This window comes from Archocentrus centrarchus, chromosome 5 (assembly GCF_007364275.1).
Source record: "Archocentrus centrarchus isolate MPI-CPG fArcCen1 chromosome 5, fArcCen1, whole genome shotgun sequence".
In the NCBI taxonomy this organism is placed as follows: Eukaryota; Metazoa; Chordata; class Actinopteri; order Cichliformes; family Cichlidae; genus Archocentrus; species Archocentrus centrarchus.
The window spans coordinates 35928274-35956267 of record NC_044350.1 but is presented as its reverse complement, the minus strand read 5'-3'; the positions used below and the strand labels follow the sequence as shown (position 1 = coordinate 35956267).

Genomic DNA, 27994 nt, shown 5'->3' with positions numbered 1-27994 from the left:
TGAGTGCTGCCGGTGTTTCTCCAGCAGTGACACTGACCCTAGCCAAAAAGTGATTCCAATGTTTCTGTGAGTTTTTATGTTAATGTCTTTGCTTATATTGGTAAACAGAGTGCTGTCAGCATGATTTATGAAGGGCTTATATATAAAATGAAGAAATAACCTGTTTTTGAACAATCTTTAGGAGTCTGTGTTATTGTACCTGCATTATAATCAATCCAGAGCTTTTTGGCCACTTCAAATATCATTATAGAATATATATTTGTTGTGATTTCTGCAGCCTTCTGAGTCAGATTTCTGTATAAAAAGGCATTTTTAATGTCAATGACAGTTTTTACCTTGATAAAAAAAAACAAATATGTAAAAGTCACTTTGCCAAAAACTGATTGCAGCTTCTACCTTGTGATAGAAATGCTGTTTCTGACTCAAAATGACCTGATATCATTCATGAGAGAGATGTTTGACACATTTCACAGATTATAGGTCAACAACTCATTTACAGCCGTTTAAATACAATCATTTTTGACACAACACCAGCAGCTGTTGAATGTAACTAATAAAGTTACTTGTAATCTAACTTAGTTACTTCTAAAATTAAGTAATCAGTAAAGTAACTAAGTTAGTTTAAAAAGGAGTAATCAGATTACTTTTTCAAGGTACAGATGCAGCCACTGAAAATTTCCGGCCGATCCGTGACGCGACCTTGGCCGGTCCTTGGCCGATTCGTGGCCGAACCTCGGCCTAAACGCGATCCCCCGCTAATGACGTAGGAATTCCGGCCACTGGTGGGAACGCCCCTAAGCAGCATTTGGGGAAAATGGTGGTAATGTCTTGTTTATCCACCAGGAGGAGCAGTAATAGTGGAAGCGCATTCATTTGCAGCCCGCTGTATACTGTACCAAGGATCCTCACATCATTGAACTGTAATTGTAAGCGGAACTGTCCATTAAAAACAATAGAAAGATGAGAGTAAAGCGGTCATTATAGTGGAGCGGTGAGTATTGTCTGGAGGGACGGGCTGGGCTTGAAGTTCAGCCCGGGACCTCGGACAGGCTGTGAGCGCTGCACCGCCAGCGAAACTGGGTAAAAAAATAATTAAAATAATTCTGATCACCAGCCGGTTTGGCCTGGCAATGACCTGGGAAGCCTAATCCTCTCATCAGTGTCACATTGTTCTTCCAAGTCTTCACAATGTTAAGCTTTTTGTTTGTTTATATTTTCCCTTTTATTTTATAATCAAAACTGCGACCAAAATGGCTATAAAAGGCCTTTTCTTAAAGGATAAAGTGGTGTTTGAGCCACAGTTACGACGGAGCGGCGGCTCTTTGAAATGGGACGCAGCCTTCCTGCGGCAGACAGCTAGCAGCAGGAACCGGACGCGCCAGGTTAGCCTAAGAAGCTACTGAGGCGTCCGTGACAACCACCATAGAAACAGCCTTTTAAGACCGTTTTAAAAACATCCTCAGAGTTCAAACGAGCAAAAATATATGATTTGAAACAGTTACAGCCGCAGAGCTGTGGCGGCTTCTTTAAACGTTGTTTACATAGATGATCATGAATGATACGATGTAGCTAGCAGTGAATGAGGTGACGTCATTGTGTGCGCATTTCACAGCTGTCTGTCTCAGTCTGTTGTTATTATTCTAATTAACATGTGTTTACTTTCTCTGGACCATCTCAGGTCCACCGTTACAATTTCAGCCTACAAAATGATTTAAATATGAACACACACTCTAACATCAGTGCGCTTTATGAAGTCCAATCCTTAAAATAAATATTATGTTTGTAAACATTCATGTCTCTGAAATAAGTACAGATGTTCATGTTTGTCATTACCATTTTATTTGTTTAGAGAATTGTGAACTTCACATTGTGTATCTAATCAGAGTCTCAGCAACCTTCAGTCAGAGACTGAGACTGGATCACAGCTTTAACCTCTGCAGAGTCACAGACAGACACAAACCTTCCAAATCACACACAAGCAGCCCAGTCTCATCATTTTTGGATGCCTCTACGGTACACTACACTGTGATCAATATATTAAAAATTATAAATGAAAAGATAACATTCACATAAAGCTGTTTGAAAGTAAAATTAATAGGTACTTTCCAATAATATTTTTAAGGATCTCTGTCAGAGACCAGACAGAGCCATGACTCTCAAGAACCAGAGACTGAAATATGGAAAGAAAAAAAAAATCCCTATGAGAAATAAATGTGCAACAGTAAATATTTTGTGCAGTGGAAAATAAACGTTTTGAATCAAAAGCTTCGGATATCATCAAACCAGAAATATAGAACTCATTTTTTTCTTTAATAACACACCTTAGAATGCAGTAATATGACACGTTTCCAAACAACAATACATAGATTTTATTCAATGTTTTGATTGTGGCAGTGAAAACACATGTTGCTGTGCACTGAGACCATGAAGCCCACTTCTCTGAAGCAGCTTCTTCTTCTTCTTGGCATCAAAACAGAGGTGGGAGAAATCTACCAAAAGGAGAAAGAACATCTGAGGTGAAACCAGTCAGGACAAATGATTAAATTATATATAGTAGTTCAATACAGCCTCTCAGGTAGCTTTGTGCTGATTTCAGCTCACTGCTCCTGTCTGTGGACCCGTGGTTTTTATGTTTGTAACCACTTAACTTCCATTCATCTATTTAACTCAGGGAGGAGAAATGTCAGGTTGGTGCAGGCTGGTGAGTTTAGGAGGGAGGTGCGTTTGGTTCTCTGTTGTCATTATCTGAAAGATTTGGTTCACCCTGTGGCTGGGCTGTATCTGGAGTTATGTTGGACCTGTCACACTTAGCAAGTTTCCCAGGTTGGTGTTTATGGTTTAGAACTTCTAGCTCTGGAGCAGCATCTGTGGCTGTGTAGGGTCCTGTTGGTTTTTGCTGTTTCTCCAGATCTGCGTTGGAAATTAGGTTATTGATCTCAGTGCATTCCTAAACAGGCTGAACAAGGTTATATATCGTCACCCTCCTAAAAAAATGGTCAAAGACATTTTTAAAATTTTATTTTTGTCTAAATTAAATTTTCAACATTCGGTTCAGTTTTTTGTGTTTTCTGAAAAGCCTGAAAAAAATCAAGGGAGGGTGACGACATGTTTCATGGCTAAATAACATAACTGCTGCAGTCTGATAGTGACAGCAAGATCTGAAGCAGTGGGTGACGAGGAAGAGGAGGAATACAACAATTTGAAGAGATCCCTCAGTCTACAGTCAGCACAATGGCTACATTAGTGGCTGTTTGAGTTTCCTTCCATCTGCTGTGAACCTGAAGCACGGAGAACACAAAACATCTCTTCCAAATCTGGGATCTCAATTACAAATTTGTTCTTATTAAAGGTGAAATATGTGTTGTGACCTGGCTTTTTATACACCTGGCGACCCTGGGTCATCAGTGGTAACCCATCCCCACCCCCACACCCATCCCACACACATTCCGATCTACTGGCCCCGTGTACATAACAAAAGGTGGCCTAATGAGATGTAAACTGCCATTTGGAGGCGCTTGGTAGAAAAAGGAGTAGTGTGAAAATGCTGGTAGTTATAGTGGTCCAAGTTGTTCACCCACTCTACTCTAAGTCTCAGAGTGGGCTTGCTTTGTGGCCTGAACTTGAGTTCAAGCTTCTCCAAACTCCACTGGTGTTGCTCTGCAGTAGCTGGTCCTCCATCTTCTTTCTGTAGGTGTTTTTTCCATCCCTGATTTTCCTTCTGAGATCCTTCTGCACAGCTCTCAGCTCCTCCTTATTTCCTGATCTAAAGGCTCTCTTCTTCTCCTTCAGGAGAGCCTTTGTTTCAGAGCCACAGTTATGTATAACAAGTAATACTCAAGTGAATGTTAAACATGTATTAAAAGAAAAATGATTCAGCTCAGCTCACAAGAAACTGCTGGATACTATTCTGGAAATGCCTAATGAATACAAGGCCACTGTGAGCAATGACAAACCTTTAAACATGATAATCAAAAAGTACACATTAAGTATCATTGCTCACCTTTATTTATGAGAGTGTCACTTCTCAAAATGATTGCATGCTGTCAGCTCTCATGGGTGAAGTTTGGCTTTGAGGGTTGGAGAAGAAGCTTTCCAGCACCTTTGGATTTCCAATTCAGTTCTGAAAGAGCAAAGACACAAACTACAATGATGTATGAACTGGACATGTTTGATTGTTGCTGCAGCACAAAACAGGTTTATAAACTGAATCAGTAACAAAATTATGGTGTTGAAAGTAAGTAGCCTGATGATTCTAGATTAGTGACTCCAAAGCAGGCTGAGTCAAAACCTGAGATGGAGACTGGGTTTGTTTAAAGCTGAGGACAGTGAATCAGTCCCTGCTCACTGACAGGATTCCCAGAGTCTGGAAGCTTCTCCATGATGGGAATGTAATACACTGCAAGTTTCAGCTCATTCTCAGGTGCTGGCAGGTTTCATGGATCCTCGTGTTTGTCACAGAGGATTAAAGGCAGCCAGACTTTCAGTTTTATGTGTATAGTGCCAAATCACAACAGTCACCTCAAGGCTCTTTCCACAGAGGAGCTGAAGGCTCTGCATCCCATTCTACTCTTAAGTATCATAGGAACCACAAGTAAGCCAGCAGTCTGAAGTATAAACAGACTGCTCTTTGTTTAAATAGTGAATATAAGAAACTTGCTAATATAAGGTTTGTTTACAGTGAATATAAAGAAATCACGGGAACCTCCCCAGCAGTCTAGGCCTATAGCAGCATAACTAAGAGAGGCTTCAGGGTCACCTGATCCAGCAACTGTGTTCAGACCAGTATCATTTTATTTTACATTGTGATAAGCCTGGGTCAGTTCAGTGCAGATTAAATGAAGCACTGTACTCGCAGATATTGAATATGGATGCACTGAAGCTCATCAGGATATTTATTTGGAATCTGTGGCTGAAAATAATCATTTTACTTAACTAGTAAGTCCAGAAGCTCATATTTCTGTCATAACATTGTTTAAATAGTGAACGCTTTCCTACGATATCCGCTAACATTTGCACAGAAAATTTAAGCTAGCGTCTCAAAGACGGCAAAACCCGCAATAATCTCTACAAATGCATCTCAGAGTTGGGATATCAGCGCTCTCTTACACCACATTAATCTAATTTCAAGTGCTTATTGAACTCACGGCCGTAATAATATCACTATATAAACGCTGTCCATTGAAATCCTCTTACCTGAACACTGCAGCATCCGCCGGAAGTCAGCGAGCATGGCTTCTGTAGTCCTTCTTCTGTAGTCCTTCGTCTGTAGTCCTTCTCTGTCAGTGATCCTCCGTTAGAACGATAACTACCTTCTCGACTGACTACGAGGTGCAGACGGCCCTTGCTGGCCCATATCTACAGGCCTGAAAACCGCTAATAAAGTCAGTAATTACCTGATAACACCCGAAGCGGGTGAACTAATGCAATTAGCTGGACAGCAACGGGAATACGCGTGACCATGGTTACGGCCGATGGGGTGATGGGTACTGTAGTTCATTTATTTATTCATCGTTGGTTCATGGATTTAACACAGAGGGAAAACGGCTTCAGACCACGGAACTCACAGAAAAAATTGGACACCGAATATAGCACTAACCATAAACACGTAAATATAAATTTAGACCTAAAAAGCCCCACAAATGTCATCGTTACAACCATAAGCAGCACCCCACATTAAATGAAACAAGGAGAAATTCATGTCAAAAGGAAAAGTGGCGCTTAAGGATCGCAATTAAAGGCATAATTCAGCTTCTGAGCTTCCAGTTCAAAAGAAAAGGGGGGAAAAAAGGGGGACAGGGGCAAAAAAAAAAACTATACTGCAGCTTAGAAGCCGTGCTCAGAGGCACGAACTTTATCCCACTGCATTTCAGGCAGAATAGAAGTCGTGCCGAGTAACACGAAAAAAAGAGGGAATTCGTGTTCATGAGCCACGAATCAATAGATTAAATTTCGTGACTATTGCACGAGCTGCCGTGAGACCGGGTTGGCTCAGCGCAGCACCGCTTCTTTTTTAACCTACTGTATTTATTTACTTATTTAGTTAAAAGATGAAGTGAAACAAAGGAATCTTTTGGTGATTCGCAATGGAAATGTGTGAAAGGTCATACTGACAAAAATTTTAGGCATCTATTTTAGGTTTTCAAAACTTGATACTTCACCAAAACTTTTTTGAATCACAGAACTCAACGTTTTGTTAAGAAGGCGCCACCTTTTGGTGACAGTCTACAATTGAGGGAAAGGGGTGTGTTCATGCTGGAAAGTAGATACGCCCAGGAGAAGGAGGGGGACTTCCAGCCCGACGACAGCCGGACGTGGGCCAGCTGGGAGCTGGACTTCAGCTGGCCGACGTCTGGCTGGATGCGGCAACATTAGGTGGCTGCATCTGTAACTATGCCATCACTGCATACAATACAAGCATGTGTTTGAACAATCAGACTGGACAGAAGAACCCTGCATGTTAGGACTGAACATGGCTGAGATCAGCAGAGTTACAGTTCTTGGGAAGAAGCTGAGCTTCAGTGTAGTTGCTTGTGTGTGGTCACTCTGAAGCACCTGCCTGATGGGAGGAGTTTGAACAGGTGATGTCTGGGGTGTGCAGCCTTTGAAGGTTTGCATGGATCCTCCTAGTGATGATCTGTAGAAGCTGATGAGCAGTTTTTGGGAGCTTGGCTCACCTCAGCCTGTTTAAGAAATGAAGAGTTTTTACCTATGACTGCAGAGGTGCTGTTCTGTAATGGTGAAGCCTGAAGCTGGAGACTCTCTCCTTGATCTCTGTGTTGATATGTGTGTGTGGTTTTTTTGTTGCAGTCCCCAAGTCCACAGTGACCTCTCTGGTCTTTGTTCGCACTGTGAGGTCAGATCTGTGGCTGTTCTCAGATGGTTTCAGGGTCAGTTACCATGCTCAGAGTTGAAGAAAAACCTGACGTCACCCTCAGGTCAGCGGCAGAAACCGTCTCAGAAACCCAAACATGAGTCTCACAAATCAAACACTAAAAATGTGTTTTTTTATCCAGCCAGTGGTTAAAAAAAACAGACGTCCAGCTTACTGCCCTCCTCCTCCGCTGGTGTTCAGACAGCTGTGAAACATCTGTCGAGCTGCAGGAGAGTTTGTGGAAGCTCAGTTTGATCTTCATCCTGAGCTCAGCAGGAGCGACAGCTGTGCTGCATCAGTCGGCGGAAGCTTTTCTAATGCTGGCCTTCCACTGATGAAACGTTCTGTTGTTCCTTTATTGACTGTTTTTAGCAGTACGGGAACATCAGAGCCACCATGAATGAGCTTCATCACCTGCATCCAGTTCTCCTCTGAGGCGTGGAGCTTCAGCATCCTCCACCTGCAGGTGACTCCACCTGCTCTGGGATGTGTAGTTTTTTATCTGCTCCACAGATGACCTCACAGACGACCCCACCCACACTGACAAACTTGATTCATTTCCCTCACTTTTCAGATTACCTTTGTCTGAGAAGTCTCACCTGTTCAGCTTTTTTATTTCAGACGCAAAGTCATCAAATGTAACGTCTCAGAGTGTTAAATGTTGATGAAAGGTATTTTCAGGAAAATCTCCCATTTCATTCATTGCAGCTCAGGCTTCCTGTCTGTGGGTCAGTCTGACCCCCTCACCTGCGATCTCTGCTCACCTGACACAGCAGCTCACACCGGTCCATTCTTACACATAAAAATGTTTAAACCAAACGGTAAACAGTCTAAAGACCAGTGAGAGAAACCAGCCGGGACATCAGGCCCGTTCACAGGAACCGAAGATTCAGCGTCTACATAAATATCATGTAAGTAAAGTCAGAATAGAATAGAATTCTACTCAATTCTAAAATCAAATGAGGTCCTTCAAACAGAAGAAATAATAAGAGTCAAAATGTGCTTTTCACGAAGCTTCAGCCTGACTTCAGCTGGCGGTGAGCAGCTTCAGTTTGTAGCTTCCAGCGTTTGGAACACCTGAACACCCATACCTGAGACCTGAGACCTGAGCACATTTACACATGTGGAACAACATCACCAATCCTGACACACACACACGCACACCTACACACACACACACACACACACACGCACACATCTGCTGACAGTACACCTGTCCACGTTTATGATTTGTCACAAACTCCACCTTTTTGATGTAAACATGCTCAAGTTGAGGACCAACTTCTTGTAAACCTGACTGACAATGTCAGGCTAAGAGAAACCAGATAATGAAAGATGTCCTGGATATGTTAAACCTGCTTCATAGGCCCCGTTTACACAACACCGTTTCAAAATGAAAACAGCAGAGTTTTGATGCATTTTGGCCTCCCGTTTACACAGAAACTGACCTTTCTGAAACCTCCGTTTCGAAACAGATGAAACGATTCTTTTTGGAAACAGGGACACTCGCATATGCGCACTATGGTTGCGGTTCCTATAGCCACACTGCCAACTTGTGCCCTGGCAATAGGAACTGCAGCATATTTGTGTTTCCGTGTAAACGGAGATCGTTTCTGAAACTTCTCCATGTAAACATGTTACTTTTTGGGAATGACAACGGCAAAACGACATGTGGATGGGGCCATAGGGCAGGACTCCACCTGAGGAACAGGTGAGATTAAACAGATAACTCAACTGTGTGTCTGTAGATGCATGTGCGTACATGTGTGTAGGTGTACGTATGTTTGTGTGTGTGTGTATACACACACACAAACATACATTCATACATAACAAATAAAAATAAAGATTAAAAATAAATATGCTCAGTAATTTGTGTGGCCCCCACGTGCTCGTATGCAGCGTGACAGCATCGGGGCTCCTAATGAAATGATGGATGGTTACTGGAGGATCTCCTCCCAGACCTGGACCAGGGCATCATTGAGCTCCTGGACAGTCTGAGGTGGAACCTGGTGGTGTCGGATGGACCTGAACATAATGTCCCAGAGGTGTTCTGTTGGATTTAGGTCAGGTGAGTGTGGGGGTCAGTCAGCATACCCTCACCACATGAGGCAGCAGGAGGAGCCCAGGACCCACTGCACCAGCATAGGGTCTGACAGGTCGAAGGATCTCATCCTGATACCTGATGGCAGTCAGGGGGCTGTTGCCTAGTCTGTAGAGGTCTGTGCATCCCTCCCTCCCAGACCATCACTGACCCACCACCAAGATGATCGCCACCGCCCTTCATGCCTCCCCACAAACTCACCCATAAGCTGTCATCTCTTGGACTAAGTCCCACCCTCTGTGACTGGCTCTTGAACTTCCTGACTGGCAGGCCCCAGTCTGTCAGGACTGGAAACAGGACCTCAGGCAGCATCACCACTGACATCAGTACCCCGCAGGGCTGTCCTCAGTCCTATCCTCTACACTCTGTTCACCTACGACTGTGTTATTTCACACCCCGACAACATCCTCCTAAAGACTGCAGATGACACTGCTGTGATAGGTTGTATCACTGGCAGAGACAAGGCAGTCTACAGGAGGGAGGTGAACAGTCTGGTGACATGGTGTGTGGACAACAACCTCACCCTCAACACAGACAAGACCAAGTAGATGATAGTGGACACGAGAAAGGAGAGGAGACCTCATCGACCACTGTTTAGCCAAGACCTTGAGGTGGAGAGGGTGAGCAGCTTTAAGAATCTGGGGGTCCACGTCAGTGATGACCTCTCCTGGACACTGAACACCACACAGGTGCTAAAGAGGGCTCAGCAGCAGCTGTATTTTCTGAGGCAGCTGAGGAAATTTGGCATGTCAACCAAAATCCTCAGTGACTTCTACAGATGCATCATTGAATCCATTTTGACCAGCTGCATCACTGTGTGGTATGGCAGTGCTACTGTGAAGGACCGCAAATGAGCAGAGAGACTGCACAACCGGGACTGCACAACCCTCTCTGTAGAGCATCTACCATCACGGAGTCCACAGGAGAGCTGTCTCCATCATCAAAGACCCCACCCACCCCCAACATGGATTATTTACACTTCTACCTTCAGGCTGGAGGTATAGAAGTGTGCAATGCAGGACCACCAGACTAAAGAACTCTTTCTTTCCCACAGCCATCAGATTCCTAAACAGCTGAGCTGGTAACTCCCTCATAAGACATTACTGCACTTGACTGTCACTGTTTGTCTGCATACAGCTGCACATGTATATTCAGACCATTTTTACTGTTGCAACATAGGATATATACACAATGTACATAACTTGTTATTCTTCCAGTTATATTTATTTTTAATGCATGCTTAATTTTATCTGTTTTTTGGTATTTTGACATCCAGTGTGGTGAGCAAAGTAAAAATTTAATTGTACAGGGAAACAATGTTTCTTCACTGTGCGTATGACAATAAAGCTTTGAAACTTTGAGCCGGCCATGCTGAACAATGTTACAGGCAGCATAACATTATCCATGGCTTCTCCAGCACTGACACTGACCCTAGCCAAATGCAAAACTAGTGAAAAAGAGTCATGAAAGATGAGAAGGGAAAAAATGTGAGTGCCCTCCACCTGTAAAACCATGCCTGTTTTGGAGGATGTTTTCATTGTTGCCCCTCTAGTTGTTAATCTCATGAACACCAAAGCAGTTGAAACTGATTAACAACCTCCTCTGCTACTTACTGACCACATCAGTATCACAGAGGTTTACCTGACTTGATGCTGAACTCTGATTAAAAGTTGCTTTCTGTAAATACATTGCTCAAAAAAGGAACAGATGACCTCGTCACACTGAAAACTGATGTGTACGTAAATTTTCTTTAAGGACCCGTTTACACGTTTCAAAATGAAAACAGCACAGTCTTGATGCGTTTCGGCCTCCTGTTTACATGAGAAAGGAGTGAAAATGAGTTTTTGGAAACGGGTTCTAGAGTGGAGCGTTTCTGAAATGCGCCAGCCTCCGTTTCCATATAAACGGACAAAAAATGCTGCTTTTGGAAATGGGGGTACTCGCACATGCACACTGTGGTTACGACTCCTATAGCCACACCGCCAACTTGTGGTTTGGCAATAGGAACTGCAGTATTTTCACCATCTTGTGTTTCCGTGTAAATGGAGATCATTTCTGACCCGCCTCCTTGTAAACACATAGGGGGTGCAACCATTCCTCGAGTAACTTGAATAATTGGATTATAAAAAAATCCTTGAAGCAAATTTGTTGCTTCGATGCTTTGTTTAAACTCTGCACTGCTCAGATGTTTCTGTGTAAGTGGAGCGTTTCACCCACATTAGAAGCATTACAGTTCTCCATACGTGTTGTCGTCTTATGTTGTTGTTATTTTTTTCTCTACTTCAGCTCCCAGAACGAATCGCTATAACCGCAGACATACTGATAGCAAGCACCATTATTAGCACTAGCAATCGCTCGGTACCAGAAGGACCCCTTCCCCATCAAAATATTTTTTTATACTTCAATCCCTGGTTAGTGACTAAAAATAGACCTGCAATAGAAATGTATTTAGGAGGATGTTTGTGAATACAAAGCATTACAACATTACACTCATGCAGCCCCCAGTTTTTCAACAAAAACACTGATAACACAACAGCAGCAGCTGTTTTACTGCAGTCTGTATGTGCAAGTGCAAAGAGCCGTTATAGAGACGGTGAGCTCAGGTGGAGCAGAAGGAAATGTTTTTCTAGCGTCCAAAAGAAGCTTTTCTCCCTGTAAGCACCATTAAACCTTTACTGGGAAACAGCTGGAGGTCCTTCATCAACCAGCTGGTCAGTAAGTGAAGAAAAGAGAACTTTGTAGCTGCTCCATCCACCCTGTTTGTTTCACACAGGGAAAAACTGCAGTACGGAAGTTAAAATATGCAGATGAACTGTTAATACATAAAAGTATTTCTTATCTGATTACTCAAGTAATCAATGGAATAATCCAGGGGTATTCAATTGGCGGCCCAAGGGCCAGAACCGGCCCCTCAGTCATTTTGGACCAGCCCACTGCCCATTTACTTGTATTAAATAAAAATTTTAAAAGAAGCTGTGACTAAACTGTAAGCACGGCATGTAGTTCACACTCCTTACAGGTGGTGGCGGTAAAGCACCATAGATTACCAACCGCCATTAAACTCTAGAAGAAAAAGAAGAATGGCATTTTATCAGTGTTGCCAATTTGGTGGCTTTGTTGCTAGAGCTAGCGGCTTTTCAGATCCCCCTAGCGAGTTTTTTCCTAAAAGCAACTAGCGACAAATTTAGCGAGTTTTCTCGGTGATGTTTTTGAGAGTTTTTTGTTAACCTGAAATCCTCCGCTACCACCGTGTTTTGTGTACGTACAGCCTTCGTACTGCATCCATTCAGACGCTTTGGCATCGCCTGGACCCCCAAGAGTACCGAACTGTTGGTATGTGCCATAAGTCATGTGACCTTAATAGCGGAAGTGAGTCTGATCATGTCCTCATGATGCAGGCAGTGGATACAATTCTGCATTGAGCGGGTGAGAGCGTTGCTGTGATACGTCAGCATATATGTCTATGGATTTACAAATCCTGCTGACTGAAGGATGGAAGTTTGTTCATTCAGTCTGTTTACATGTTTGTTCTCTTACACAGGAGGAAACACTGTGGTGAAGTCTGCTTCACTGCAGACTGGCTTTTTAAAGAATCAGTCAGCCTTTTGCTATTTTTGCTCTGTATCTTTTATGTTTACATTTTAATAGCACAGCTGTGAGTCTTTTGTTATGGAGAAAAAAAGCATTAATTTATTTGGGGAGCATTATTATTTAAATATGCCAGTGGTTTATTTTGAGCAATTTCTCATGTACATCTACAGCTGAATGTTAATAAAAGTGTCTGTGTGACATTTGGGACATGTAGCTTTGACGCAGAGGTGCCTTTTTGTTTATACCTTTGGGAAGAAAAAAATATCACGATATAGTTTGTATATCACCATTCAGGTAAAAAATATCAAGATATTATTTTGGTCCATAATCCCCAGCCCTAGTAGTTCTAAACATATTTTTTTCTTCACTTTTGTCCCTCCAAAGATGTTATTCCTCTCTCCTACAGCCTCGATTGCAAATAACCAATTATGCAAATTAGGTGATGATGTCATATAGCGACTTTTAGGACATCCAATAGCTACTTTCCTTGCTGAGGAGTTGGCGGGAGGCCAGACAGTAGTTTCTGATGAAAACATGTGCCATTCAAAAAAGAAGAGACATAAGGTGGACAGCAAAAATAAAAAATTTAACGACAACTGGACCAATAAGTATGCACAAGAGTAAGTGTCCCGAGAAATATGTGGCCCACTGGCAAATAGCCTCGTGACAATTTGGCCCATAGAAAAATGTAGTTGAATACGCCTGGCATAATTGATAGAAATACTCGATTACTAAACTAAATCAATAGTTGCAGCCCTATAAACACATCACCTTTCTGAAACGAAAATGGCAAAATGATACAGTTTCCACTGGAAACCCTGTCATGTAAACGAGGCCTAAACCAGTGGTTCCCAAAGTGTGGGCCGCAGCGGTACTGCAGGTGGGCCAGTTAGAACAGAAATTCAGTCTGAAATTACTTACAAGTATGCATAGTGACATATTTATATAAATGTATTTACTTGTATAAAAAGTGAATTAAAACTGGTAACAGGAGGTGGTTAGTTTGTGATATCACTTATTACGCTGACTTAAATTTACTGCTCTTGTATTAAAGTTTGTGTCCCAGTGGCAGGTGGGTCACACATTAACACTTTACATATGACTGGGTAGTATTAGCAATTTATTGCCAATAGGCTGTGTTGTTTATGTTTTTTAATCAAATTTTCAAAGAAATCCATCACTTTCTCTTGTATTCTGAGAGTGAAGACAGGCTTCTAGCCAGGAAAAGGTCATAGGCTGGGGCTATTGGGTGACTGGGGGGGATGGGATTTTCTGGTTAAGTGGGTGGCAGCACTCTTTACTTTGGGAACCACTGCTTTAAATGATCATCACACACAAACCAGGAAAACACAGACAGACAGTATTTAATATAAGTATACATACTTAACATATCTACTGTGGTCTGATCAGCACCTGTGTGAGGCGCGTGACTGTGCGAGAAGAAAAACGAGCTGCACTGGTTTTACTGGTTTCAGATTTTACTGGAGAAGGACAGACACTATTTACAACCTGCTGAGAGGGGACAACCAACAGGACGGACCACTTCCTGTTTACAACTAGGCTTCAGCGAGCCGCCGCCAGCCAACAAGTGTTTACATCACGAACAGTCAGAGAGGAGCTGATCGAACTCAGCAGGTGTAATGGAGACTCAGGTGAAGCAGGTGGCGAGACAGGTGAAAAATGCAAACATCTACAGCTCCGTTAGCTTAGTATCACACGAAAACACTGTCAGCACTTTAAGCTCCGCCTTCTGACAAACAGCTGGAGCCTGCGCATGAGGAACCAAGTATGTGCCCACAGCTGTCACTCATCCCGACTTCATCGCCACAGAATCGTGTGGTCTGTGTGTTTCACCGTTGCTGGAGAAACAACCAATCACAGCTCAGTATTCACTGTGACATCAGCCGCTGGCCCCACCTTCAGAGCAGTGAGTGCAGGGAGGGTGGAGCCAGTGCTCAGATCACCTGCAAAACCCTGGTTCTGGGTTCCTTTTCAAACCCCATGTTAATCAGTCTGAGCACGCCGATCAGTTTTCAGGAAACTCGCCCTGACGGTTGTGCTTGCACGTAAAAACTTTCCAGGGGTCCGAAATTCACCACGTTAATGTTTTTCCTCGTTCATTTGTTCCAGGGTAGGACGTTTATGATGAAATCTCTGAGAGCTGTTTGGCTCACCAAGAAAATGGCAAGAAGGCAAAAACATTTGATTGCAGTGCCGGTTTAGACTTCATCACCTTTGTGCGACAGCGGTCACTGTAGCCGCACACGATGGTAATAAAGACAGTTCACCTCCAAGGACGTCCTGCGGTGCTTTACATCACCATCACATGTCAACACCGTGATGAATGACGGAGTGTCCTGAATGGTGTCACATGAACAGACAAGTGAAGCCGCAGAGGTACAAACCCATCTGAAGAGAGCTCGAAAACACCTGAACACACACATGATGCTAAAAAGAACAGGAAGAAGAACATGAGGAACATGGCGGCGGTCGCGCTGAGGGTTGGGAAATTCTCCAAAACATTTCATGCACAGCAGATGATGATGTGAGGAGGGGAGTCTGTGTGGCGCAGCTTTGTCACTTTGGTTTCACGTTGTCGCTTTAAGTTAAAACATCCAGACTGTACACTATCTACACTGCTGCCGGCCCACAGGGACCACTGCCAGCCAATCACAGAGCACACAGCTGCTGCAGTTTCAGGTTACAGAATGGGAGGAGCCACAGCACAGAAAAGAAAAAATGTCTAAAACATTTATATTTAAAAAAAATCACAAAGAAAACTCCCAAAAAGTTTAAATAAAAAATTTAATTTTTCTGACAACTGAAAGAAATAGGTGTTAATGAAGAACTCAGCTGGAAAATTATCATATTCAGATTACATGAGGCCCCGCCCCCTCATCAGCAGTGACCCCGCCCTCAGAGGCATCTGTCTGAATCTGACTCCGCCTCCCCCACCTCACTGTGAATGGTCCACCTCCTCCATCTGCTGTGAAATCCATTTTCCACAAACCACTGCAGCCAGAGAAGGTCACGCACTGATAGGCCAGGACGTCGTGAGGACGGGAACGGAAGCAGGATGTCGCTGGGTTGAAAAAATGAAACCAAAAATTGTCCAATAGAAACAGTAGCTGCCGTATAGACCAATCAGAAAGCCCTGTGGGTGCGGGTACCAGAGTCCTCCTGTGGCCGTGTCACACATGACATCACAGGTGAGGGAGAAGTTTATTGCTGAAGCTCAAAGTCACTCCTCACTGATTGGCTGTGGTGTTTGTTGCTAAGCAACAGCAGCCACAGCTGGACATGAATCAGCAGAAGGTTAAAAAACAACAAAAAAAAAAAAGCTCCAGAGCTTCGACCAATCAACAGCCGGGGTGGAAGTCAGTAGGGAGCGGGGCTGATTCAGGCTCCGCCCCTTGATGGAAGGGGGTATTATGGATATAGCTGAGGGTGCTACAGATGCTGGTGAGGGACAATCAGAACGAGACGAGTCAGAAAACATAGAAACTTTAAACAACTGTTCAACAGGTGAGGGGGCATTGCTGCCACAAGCCCCACCTACACGGTGCCCATTTTGTCTCGAGGACTGCTACTGCCGCTGCCGCTACCACTGCCGCTGCTGTTGTTGTTGTCGTGGCCACTGGGCGACAATACGCCACTCTGTGTCCTATCAGAAGCTTTGGGGGCGGAGTCTCTGTCTCCAGGAGCCATGTGAGCAGGACCAGGTGATGACAGGGAGGAAGTACGGGAGGAGGAGGGGCGGTACGCTGCCATCAGTTCAGCCAGACGCTCCGGAGTCGGCGCCCACTTTGCAAAGCCCGCGTCGTTCTGCAGGAACAGAACTGCGGTACCGTGTACAGCCCTGTAGTACATGTCATCCCTGAAAGTACACGCAGTAGTCAGAATATTACAGAGTAATCAGAATACTCCACAATCACTGTAATCACCATTATGGTGTGTGTGTGTGTGTGTGTGTGTATAATATATATATATATATATATATATATATATATATATATATATATATATATATATTAGGGGTGGGACTCGATTAAACAAATTAATCGAATTAATTACGAGCTTTGTAATTAATTAATCGAAATTAATCGCATTTTAATCGCATTTCAATATTTGACATGAGAAATATTAATTTAAGTTTGGTTGATGAATGAATCAATATACATAAGCTTAAACTTCTAAATGTTGTTTATTTTCCCACCAGTCTACTACACAGACCAATGAAGGGTGGAAGTGCTCCTGTGATAAACTCCTGAAATTAAAGTTAAGCATCATAACTGGATAGTTTTATTCAACATTAATGTCTCACTTGTTATAGTTGGAAATTAATCATTCTCTCAGCTGTATTCCTTGATGTTGAAATGTGTTATGCTTGTTTTAACAGCTTATTTTGAATTAAAGACTTAAAATTAAACCACAAAAAGGAGAAAAAGTTCGTTCTCCGTTTAACAGCTGCTTTTACACAGCTGTGCTTCACACTCACGGTTGCTAGGCGACATGAGCTACTCAGAGGTGACGGCAGCTGATATGAAGGCTAGCTGCTCACTTCCGGCCTTTGTGGGCTGCGAATAATGTGGGCCGGGTCCTTCGCAGGATGCGGCCCCTAATTTGGACATTGTGCGTCGATATAATCTGTATGCCGGGAACTCGCGCACTGAAAAACGTTCCACGGTGCAAAGTGCGATTAAAATGCGTTAAAATTTTTAACGCGTTAATTTCCCCGTAATTAATTAATCGAAATTAACGCGTTAAAGTCCCACCCCTAATATATATATATTACAGTTTGAGACCCCTGCACTAATAACTCCTCTTAATTGGAGGGGAAAGCGAAATGTCAAAAAATTAACTTAAAGGGCCAAATTGTATGTTATTTTTGACATCAAATCACGGACCGGAAGTAGGAGGCGGGGCCACGGGCTGCCAGTTTGAGACCCCTGCATTAGTACTACAGTACTGTAGTGTGAGTACCTTTTGCAGATATGCTGACTGCCTGATCGGTACTCGTGCTCGTAGGCGGGGATGCTGAACTGGTGACGCAGGAATCTACTTCCTTCCATGCGTGTCAGAGCTGGGGTCACGGGGTCACGCCACTCAGGCACGAACACGATGAAGGACAGAGGCTCCGAGGACCGGTCCAACAGGTCCTGACAGAGGCAGGAGACCAGATCAGAGACCAGAACAGAAACAAGATCAGAGATCGAAACAGACTAGTGCTTACCTCGAAGTGTGTCACCATGGCGTCCATCAGCTCCTCACAGAATGGTGGGTTCGCTTCAAATGAGCCGCTGACCGGACAGAAGGAGAGGAAGGGCCTGAAACACACATGAGATTGTTACACTGGGACATGTACTGTAGACAGTTGTATCTGCAGGTGAGTCTGTTGGCGTGCCACCTTACCCTCTAGACCCGAAGAAGCCGTCAGTGTCGGGGAAGGCAGAGCAGAACTGTTTAAAGTAGCAGTTGAGCGGTGAAGCGAAACACTCGAAAGAAACACCAAACTGACGGTTCAATGTCTCGAACACCGACACTGGAAGTGCGCCCTGCAGGCCACTCCCCTCGTTAGCACCGCTGCCAAACATCACCTGCGTACATATACACACCTTTTTTAGCTCTGAGCAGCTGAGGAGGCATCTCAAACCTAACTGGCTAACAGTCAGCTGACCTGGTATCTCTTCAGGAGGCACCACACTCTGGACAGGAACTTCTCAAAGCGAGGGTCATCTATACAGCTGTACCTGTACAACAATTCCTGCAGGATCACAGGTGAGAGAGAGAGAGTGAGAGAGAGACACATTAGAGACCGACAGAGACAGGTACAGGGACGACAGGTGAAAGAGATTACTCCGATTGTTCATTTCTCTTATCACTGCTTTTAAAGTAATCAGATTACAATGGAATACTGACCAGCTTGCTGAAGTGTCCTCTGTTAACTTTGACCATCTCTCCTCTAAAGCGTAAACAAGCCATGTCATTCTCAAAGTGCAGCTCCACACGGGGCACCGGCGGCGACGGGATCGCCAAACGTACCGGGTAACAGTACACGAGGCGGGACTGCGGCGGGGATGCACACGCTTCTGAGCCACACACAGACAACACACAGAGGGGTCACACATCTAGGTACGTGGGGAAAATAATACACAGGACAGCAGGCTCAGGCGTGTGTACTGCACGGCCTGCAGAGTATGTGTACCTGTGGGGGGGTCCTGCAGTAGACTCAGGTGTGTCTGGCGCAGGCGGCGGCTGTACTCTGCAGACAGCTGGTAGATCTTGGAGCAGATTCCCTCCACAGAGTCTTTGGCAACAGCAGTGACATGGGGACCGCACTGCTGCCTTAAGTGCTCTAGACGGTCCTGTGGATACACAGGTAACGGTCACATGTAAACTGTACAGTAGTGATGGGAATTCCAGCTCTTTTCAGTGAAGGACTTTGTCACATGGTGCAAGCGGAACCATCTAGAGCGCAACGTGACAAAGACAAAGGAACTGGTGGTGGACTTGAGGAAAGACAAGGCACCGGTGGCCCCTATGTCCATCGGGGGGGGTCAGTGTGGACACCGTAGAGGACTACAAATACCTGGGAGTACACATTGACAACAAACTGGACTGGGCTAAGAACACTGATGCCCTATACCAGAAGGGCCAAAGTCGCCTCTATTTTCTGAGACGCCTGAGGTCCTTCAACATCTGCCGGACTATGCTCAGGATCTTCTATGAGTCTGTGGTGGCGAGTGCCATCCTCTATGCTGTGGCATGCTGGGGCAGCAGACTGAGGGCGGCAGACGCCAACAGACTCAATAAACTGATCCACAAAGCCAGTGATGTGGTGGGAGTGGAGCTGGATTCGCTTATGGCAGTGTCGGAGAGGAGGATGCTGTCTAAGCTGCAGGCCATTATGAACAATGGCTCCCACCCACTCTACAACACAGTGATGGGACACAGGAGCACATTCAGTGCAAGACTCATCCCACCAAAATGCACCACAGAGCGCCACAGGAGGTCATTTCTACCTGTGGCCATCAGACTCTATAACTCCTCCCTTAATAGGTGACATTGTGGTTCATCAGTGTCATTCACTTATCAGTATTCAATTGTACATAAAATTGTTTAATTTCCACATACATTGTACATACACTATATACATTGTACAAAAGGACTGTGCATATATATATATAATGACACCTATTAAAAAATTTTTTTTTTTTTTTTTTTTTGCACTCACAAGTTTCATATGTGTATAGATTTAGATGTGTTTATACTCAAATTATCTCTTTAGTCTTTATATTTTTATGCATTAGTGTATGTTACTGTGGTTTTGGTTTACTCGTCTAAATGAAACGGTTGCAGCTGTAACAACAGAAATTTCCCTCTGGGATCAATAAAGTATTCTGATTCAGAGAGCCGGCTCTTTCGGCTCCCAAATGGCTCCTTAAATTTTAATTTTTTTTAAAAACGTGTAAAATGAATTACTAATGTAAAAACACAACATAAGGCCTATATAAACATTTCTTTATATACTCAACATATAATAGAGTGCTCCAAATACAAATTATAAAACAAAAGATTAGAAATAAAAAAAAACAAGGGCCTTTGAGCACATGATCCTGTTTCTCCTGCCTGATGACCTGCCCTGTTTTGTTCCTCTAATTACACTGAGGGATGAACAATTCATATATGTCGTGCAGGTTGTTTTGTGGAACCTGCTCGATATTAAATTTTAAATTTGCAGTCTACACTCTGTCTATCACATTAACCTTTAACGTCAGGCGATCGCTGCTGAATCGTAGGTTTCCTGACCTTACAAGCCGCGAACAGCTGATAAAGACATAGGTCGCTGCAGAGTCAGCTGGTCAAAGGAACTTGATCAGCTGGCTTTTCACCGAAACTCTGCGATCATTCGTGCTACTGAAAAATTCAAACGGTTCCTGAAAGCTCAGAAATTGCACTTCACAGTCATGTCGTGATATTATGATATTTGTTGCCGGAAGTCCACAAACACCGGCACTTTTGAGGTAGGCTGTGTCTCCTTCGACATGTTTGGAGGTATAAAGTTAAAATGTGTCCAGTCTTTACTACGTTTTCCGTCACTCATTTTCATCACCGTTCCCGCGTGTATCCTCTATGTAACGCGCAACTTCCTTTGGCTCTTTCCTGTCTCCAAGCACATTTTGCAGGAGCCCCTCCCTCTCTGGTGTTTGTTTACTCACTGCGCAGTGTGTCCGTGGACCCTCCCGCTCAGTGTAGACAATCATATGCTACCATTCATCTTAACCAATCACGTTCGGCTTCCACAAAAAAAAAAAAAAAATTAAAAGAACGAAAAGAAAAAAAAAAGAACGGCTCACTATCGGGAGCCGGCTCCCATCGTTCACTTCAAAGAGCCGGCTCTTAGAGCCGGATCGTTCGCGACCGACCCATCACTACTGTACAGCTGATCTGCAGGTGATTGGGTAATCAGTACACCTGACACAAAGCTCAGCGGTCACAGATTACCATGTAGTCCTCCTTGCTGGCGGAGTGATCTCGGCGCAGCCAGCTCATTGTATCCTCAGCGTTCCACTTCACCACCTTCCTGCTCTCCGGGCTTGCATTCCTGCACAGGTGACAAGTCAGAGGTCACAGATCAGAGCACCGGGCAACCTCAGGAGGATTTGCGATTGGTCAGCTGGAACCTACCTGGAGTCAATCATCTTCTTGGCAGCTTCAGCATATTTAAAGAGAAGCTTCCGAGCCTCCTCTTTGTACTTAATCCGGGACAACCTGCCACACACAAACCAATCGCAGATCAATACATAACCAATCAGTAATCTATACGTAATCACTGATCAATATCTTCATGATAACAGAAACTGTTCCCTGATGGTCTGTGGGATCACAGGGCTGAGCATCATTATCATCACCACTAAAATGCTCATTGATTATGGAGGGCAGTTTTCATTCAAAATGAAATAAATAAATGATTAAATAAAACTCTGCTATTCATAAATTATTAAATATTCCATGAAATAAATAAATATCCCCATGAAATAAAATAAAATATTTTTAAAAGCGTTTTTAACTTTTTTATTTTAATTAATTTATTTATTTATCTAGTTATTTGTTTATTTATTTATTCATTTATTTCATAATGGAGTTTTATTTTGTGACACTTATTTTTATAAAGCTATTTTACGTATTTCAGTGACTTTAATTTTTTTACCCCCTTTTTCCATTTGAAGCTCTTTTTATTTCGTGTTCTTATATTCAAATGAGGGGGCGGAGTTTTATCTGTGGGGTGGCGCTGGTCAGACATCAGCGACCCAGAGGAGTAAAACAGAAACTCCTTGCAAAATATCGCACAGGAGAAGAAGAAAAGAATCGATGCCAATTTTTGGCAGCCTTTGGCAGAAGTTTCTGATCTTTCTAAATTTATTCAACTGATTTACAATGTCTGAAAACAGAAGCATCTCAGACTTATTGAGAGAAGCTGCTAACCGTCCTGGGGAATGGTAGCGCGGCGACCGGTCCTTCGCGGCCCACGAAGACCGCGAAGGCTGGAAGTGAGCGGCTATGAAATTGGACGGTCTAGCCTTCATATCAGCATCACCTGCCCCACCTCAGCGTAGCTCATGTCGCCTAGCAACCATGACAGTGCGAAGCGCAGCTGTGGAAAAGCAGCTGGTTAAACAGAGAACAAACATTTTCTCCTTTGGTTTAATTTTAAATTCTTAATTCAAAATAAGCTGTTAAAACAAGCATAACACATTTCAACATCAAGGAGTACAGCTGAGAGAATGATTAATTTCCAACTATATTAAGTGAGACATTAATGTTGAATTAAATACCAGTTATGACGCTTAACTTTAATTTCAGGCAAACCGATTTGCTGGGAACAAATGAAACACTGAAACAAACCAAACATCAGCTGTTAGAGATCATCTGAGTAAGATAACTGTGCTTAACTTCCAGTCAGTGGCGAAGCCAGCGGGGTTTGAAAAGGATGTCGGCTAAAGCTCGCCTCAATAGCCCGCTCAGCTGACTAGCGAGGCGAGCTGCTGGTAGCGGCAACGGCAGCTCCGAAAACAGCGGAGCACTTTTTGCAATTAAGTGATATCTTGATAAAACGAGCTGATATTTGAGGTTTACACATTTACATTCTCGCCTGAAAACACATCTTAAAAGTTTATTTTATGTCACAGAAACAGTCATTTTTCAAATTTTTTGGCCGCTATCCTCCGCTCTGGTCCAAGTCCGCCACCTTGACCAGCGCCGCCCCGCAGATAAAACTCCGCCCCCTCATTTTAATATAACATGACATAAAAAGAGCTTCAAATGAAAACGGGGTTAAAAATAAAAGTCACTGAATACATAAAGTAGCTTTACAAAATAAAAGTGTCACAAAATAAACCCATTATGAAATTAATAAATAGATAAATAAATAAATCTTGAAATAAATGTAAATAAAATAAGAAAATTTTCTTTTAAAAATATTTAGTTTTATTTCATGGGGATATTTATTTATTTCATGGAATATTTATTAATAATTTATCAATAGCAGTATTTATTTGTTTATTTATTTCATTTTGAATGAAAACTACTCTCCATAATTCATCACATGAGCATCATCACGTAGTTAAAATGGATAAAATCCACTTCCTGTTTTAAATAAATATCTCCATCTCCTCACACCAACCATCTGACTCAGAGGTCATATGACAGGAAGCAGGAGGCGTGAACTCTCACTTGTGTCAGCCCTTTTGGCCAGTTCCCTGAATGCGTGAGACTGATTTTAAAGTCACCTGATGGGGATGTCGTTCATGACCTCTCTGAACATCGACGGGGAGATGACAGGGTCGCAGTCACTGGGTAGCAAGGGGTCGTGACCTTTGTCAATCACTTTCCTCTCCAGCAGCCAGCGGTTGAAAGACTCCCGGGGTGGATCAATACCTGAAACACAGAACAAACAGCTGAGAGACACCTGATCAGAGTTTACATTCAAACCATACCTGTCAGACCCATCAGTGAACCCTCAGGTTAAAGGTCAGTTCAGAGTGGAACTAAAATAAAGTGATTTCTCTTCCCCATCATGATGGATTTTACTAAAATGAGCCTGACTGACTGCAGCTTTAGGCTGTGCAGCAGGTCTGGTTTTTATGAACCTCTGATGTACTGTGCTCATAATTAGGGTCTGCATCAACTGAACCAGGATCAGATTATATCATATGTGTCTGGACCTGTATGCTCAGGGGAGGCTGAAGAGGATGAAGATGACATCAGCATTCCATCAGCTGAAGCCTGAATCAGGTAAGGTTCACCTGAGAGGGGATCGATGGAGATGAGGAGACTACTTGCAAGCTCATGAAGAGTTATTCTAAAGAGAACATCCGGACAGGACAATGACCTCAACGCTGCTGGGAGGAGCCTGAGTCACTTCTAACCAGCACACCAGTAGGACTACTGCTCTCTGAGGGCGTTACCTGCTGATATGATGCACCTTCACATGACTGTTAGTCTAAATAAAGTTACAGCTGATAGTGACTCCTGACCTCCATGTTTCATTCACCCTGTCTGCAGAAGCTTTCATTCTCGGGAAACTCTCCTCCTGTCACCTGCGGTGGGAGAGGAGCTACCTGTACACGACCTGCATGTGTGTTCAGAGCATGGCACGGCATACCTTCCCTCTGGTGGCACAGCTCATGGTAGTGCTGCCTCAGCTTGGTGACGAGCTGCGCTCGCTGCAACTCAATCTCGGGGTGGGGGGCAGGTGGTTGGCAGGGGCCTGCTCTCGGATCACGGCATTAGTTTGCACATCCAGATCCCAGTAGATCCTGCAAACACTGATCAATCAATAAATCAGATCACTAAAACACGGACAGGCAGAGTGGCCTCAGTACTCACACGGTTGGTCTGTATGGTGCGGGGGCGGGGCTCGGTGTGGTGGGGGTGACTGACTGGGCCTTTTGTCCTCAGTAGCGGTGCTCCAAGGCTTGACCCCGGGGTGCTGGGAGAGATGGGCGTGGTCGGCTCCACCTGACAACAGACACAGATTGTCGGGTTCCCTCTGCACTACTCACCTGAGAGTCCTTCTGCATGCCCTACTGTGATTGGCTGTTTCACTGTCAGGTGATCGATCTAGGCATAGGAAAAGGTGACCTCAGAGTCACAGCATGTCAGAGTGCCTGAGGGTCAGTGATACTACGTTTCCACCACAGAGGTGCCAGCGCTGGTGTCAGATTCACTGAACCGACGAAACACTTAAGAACGGGCCCACGTTTCCACCCCCCCTTGTGAACCGCTCCTTTACGTACGAGTGCCCAAATGAACCTGTTTTATGCCAAGCACCGAGTGCATTCACGGTCGAGAAACGGTTCAAATACTGGCACCGGAACCCCGTCGGTGGAGAAGAGGCCTGAGTCAGCCAATCACAGCAGGGTATCTCTCTGGCCGAACCAACCTAGCACCCAATTTTACCTTAGCGCGTTTGAAGCTTTGGTTCCTACCCCCTGCTCCTCGGAGGTCCGCCTCTTCCTCTGGCCGTTACCAAGGTTACTGTCCCCACCCTCTGCAGGTGCCGCATTCAGGCCTAAGGATCAGACTGCAGACACACAGATCAATAACCAATCAATAATGCAGCGATCAGTAACTAACCAATAACTGCAAGTGATACTCACAATGACATCATGCTGGCCGAGCACCGGCACCTCCCACAGGCTCTGATTGGTGAATCGGTTAAAGTAATACGGCCGATTCTCCCTCCGAGACCAACACTTGGACCATCCAGCCTGAACCAGCTCATCTGAGAGAGAGACGGGTCAGAGAGAGAGACAGGTCATCAGCGAGAGCGAGAAGAGGAGAGAGAGAGAGAGAGAGAAGGTCGAGGAGAGAGAGACGACGGGTCAGAGAGAGAGAGGAAGAGAGAGACGGGTCATAGAGAGAGAGGAGAGAGAGAGGAGTTCAGAGAGAGAGAGAGAGATGAGACGGGTCAGAGAGAGAGAGAGAGACGGGCGAAGAGAGAGAGAGACGGGTCAGAGAGCGAGATAGATAGAGAGAGACGGGTCAGAGAGAGAGATAGAGAGAGAGAGGAGAGAGAGAGACGGTCAGAGAGAGAGAGGAGCGGGTCAGAGAGAGAGAGAAGACGGGTCAGAGAGAGAGAGAGACGGTCAGAGAGAGAGAGAGAGAGAGTCAGAGAGAGAGAGAGAGAGAGAGAGAGAGAGAGAGAGACAGGGTCAGAGAGAGACAGAGAGAGAGAGAGACGGGTCAGAGAGAGAGAGGAGGAGAGAGATGAGAGAGAGAGAGAGAGAGAGAGAGGCAAACGGGTCAGAGAGACAGAGAGACGGGTCAGAGAGAGAGAGAGAGAGAGCGGGTCAGAGAGAGAGAGAGAGAGGAGAGACGGTCAAGAGAGAGAGAGAGAGAGGGAGGGTCAGGAGAGAGAGAGAGAGAGAGAGACGGGTCAGAGAGGAGAGACGGGTCATCAGAGAGAGAGAGAGGAGGACGGGTCAGGAGAGAGAGGAGAGAGAGAGAGACGGGTCAGAGAGAGGAGATGAGAGGAGAGAGACGGTCACAGAGAGAGAGGGAGGGGTCAGAGACAGAGAGAGAGAGAGAGAGAGAGAGAGAGAGAGAGACGGGTCATCACAGAGAGAGGGAGGGTCAGAGAGAGAGAGAGAGAGAGAGGGTCATCAGAGAGAGAACAGGTTGGAGACAGGTCAACAAAGACAGAGAGACAGGTGAAAGGCAGACAGTGTACCTGGGAGCTCAGGTGTTTTGGAGGCAGTGGACGGAGAAAGGGGTGGTCCCTGAGAGGAGGCAGAGGCGGAGGGAGCCAGCACCATGGCCGCCTCCCCCTTCACCGATCCCTGGCTGTCACTGGACATCTGGGCTGGTACAGTCAGAATGACATCACCTGCCTGCATAGGAAGAGGCAGACTTTCAAAATAAAACAGAGGTGAGCCTGAGTCAGAGCAGACAGGTGTGCAGCGGAGATTAGAGAGTCACACACGTTACACCTCTGATCAACCGCTACTTTAATCATTGTGCCTACAGGTGTGACACGTTAAAGACTGGAATAAATCAGCAGCATGAGTTCAGGTGTTCCATGTGATTTCGGTGTAGGAGTTCAGGTGTGAGGTTTCGGGTTGTGACGGTGACAGGTCGAGCTCCCTTTGGCGGCTGACTGCACCGGCCTTTAAAAACGACCGGCGGCAAACGGCCGATGCGTTATCGAACCGATCACAGTGATTGATCAGCGAGGACAGTGCGGAACGCTATAAAGCGCACCGTCGATACGTTTGACTATGTTTTCTTACAGCAGAAACGAGCGCCATGGTTACACGCATGCGCCTTGAATGCTTTCCAAACAAACAGGGAGGAGGGAGAGAGGGGGGAGGAGGACAACAAAGGCTGCGGCTGCTGCTGGGAGCCCGGGTCTGACACGGACGTGCGGCGGTGGAGCCACAGCGGGCCGAGTGCCCGGTAAACCGCAGACGCAGAGCTCCAGCACAGTTTGCTCGGTGGTTAGCCGCCATTTGGCGCGGCCCCTCGGTCCTCGCTCAGAGACGCAGCTGCTATTCAGGCGCCACTTCGCTCACAGATGGCGGACACGCCCCTGCCACAGCGCCGCGCGCCCTCACCAACATTTCTGCTCCGCGCGACCGACCGCGCCGCCCCGCGAGCCGCTCTCCCGCTCCAGCCGGGAGCCGACACCTTCCGCAGCGGCTCGATGCGCTCGGAGCTGCTGTGCGGGGCCGTGTGTCCTTACCTTGACCGGTTAAGTTGCGGACAGTTGCGGGTTCTGCGCGCTTGTTTCGGGTCCTCCGCTCCGCTCCCTCCCCGCCTGCTCAGACATCTTTACAGGGACCGGGCAGAGCCATTGCGCAGGCGCAGCGGCCGACCTACTTCCTGTCCCGAGGTGTCCCATTGCTGCCGCCATGTTGAGGAGGTCAAAAGCCGTTTTCATTAGTAACTACTCAGCGCGGGTCGACTCGATTCGGCACGACTCGCCATGGTCGGGTTGTTTCCATTGCAATTGAGAAACAACCTCAGTGTGGGTGGAGTCGTCAGCAGTAGTCTCTTGACGTAATTTGTATGTTGCTGAAAACACAACAGTGAATGAGATAGAGGTAAGCTAACATAGCTAATGCCAGTTTAATATCATCATCATGCATAAGTCCCCCATACAATGTTTTAATGGATGAAGGTTATCATTAAGTATAACCCCATAACCACCGAACATGTCATAATTGACTCAGTGTAGTTCAAAAGTGCTGCCGGTCGCGGACTTCCGGCAACAATTACCGTAATAAAACCATATTACTACCCTACGTTGGTTGTGGAGTGCAGTTTCCCAGCTTTCAGAAACTGTTTGAATTTTTCCGATAGGACAAACGGTTTGCGTTATTACGGTCATTGTGTGCATTGTGTTGGCGACATCAATATCCCAAGCT

The 27994-nt window shown here is 45.0% G+C and overlaps 1 protein-coding gene across 1 annotated transcript; it reads right to left on the bottom strand.

Annotated features, from left to right (window-relative positions):
* Positions 1-13985: 13985 nt before the first annotated feature.
* Positions 13986-27457, bottom strand: pcif1 (phosphorylated CTD interacting factor 1). The gene is given in 20 exon segments (XM_030728850.1): positions 13986-16440; positions 17547-17722; positions 17797-17890; positions 17976-18160; positions 18241-18327; positions 18483-18652; positions 18769-18928; positions 21069-21168; positions 21252-21335; positions 23354-23501; positions 24229-24318; positions 24321-24382; positions 24453-24513; positions 24516-24545; positions 24548-24584; positions 25026-25048; positions 25051-25149; positions 25222-25350; positions 26299-26458; positions 27310-27457. Coding segments are annotated over 19 exon segments (2184 nt in total). The 5' UTR covers positions 26426-26458; positions 27310-27457; the 3' UTR covers positions 13986-16118.
* Positions 27458-27994: the final 537 nt, after the last annotated feature.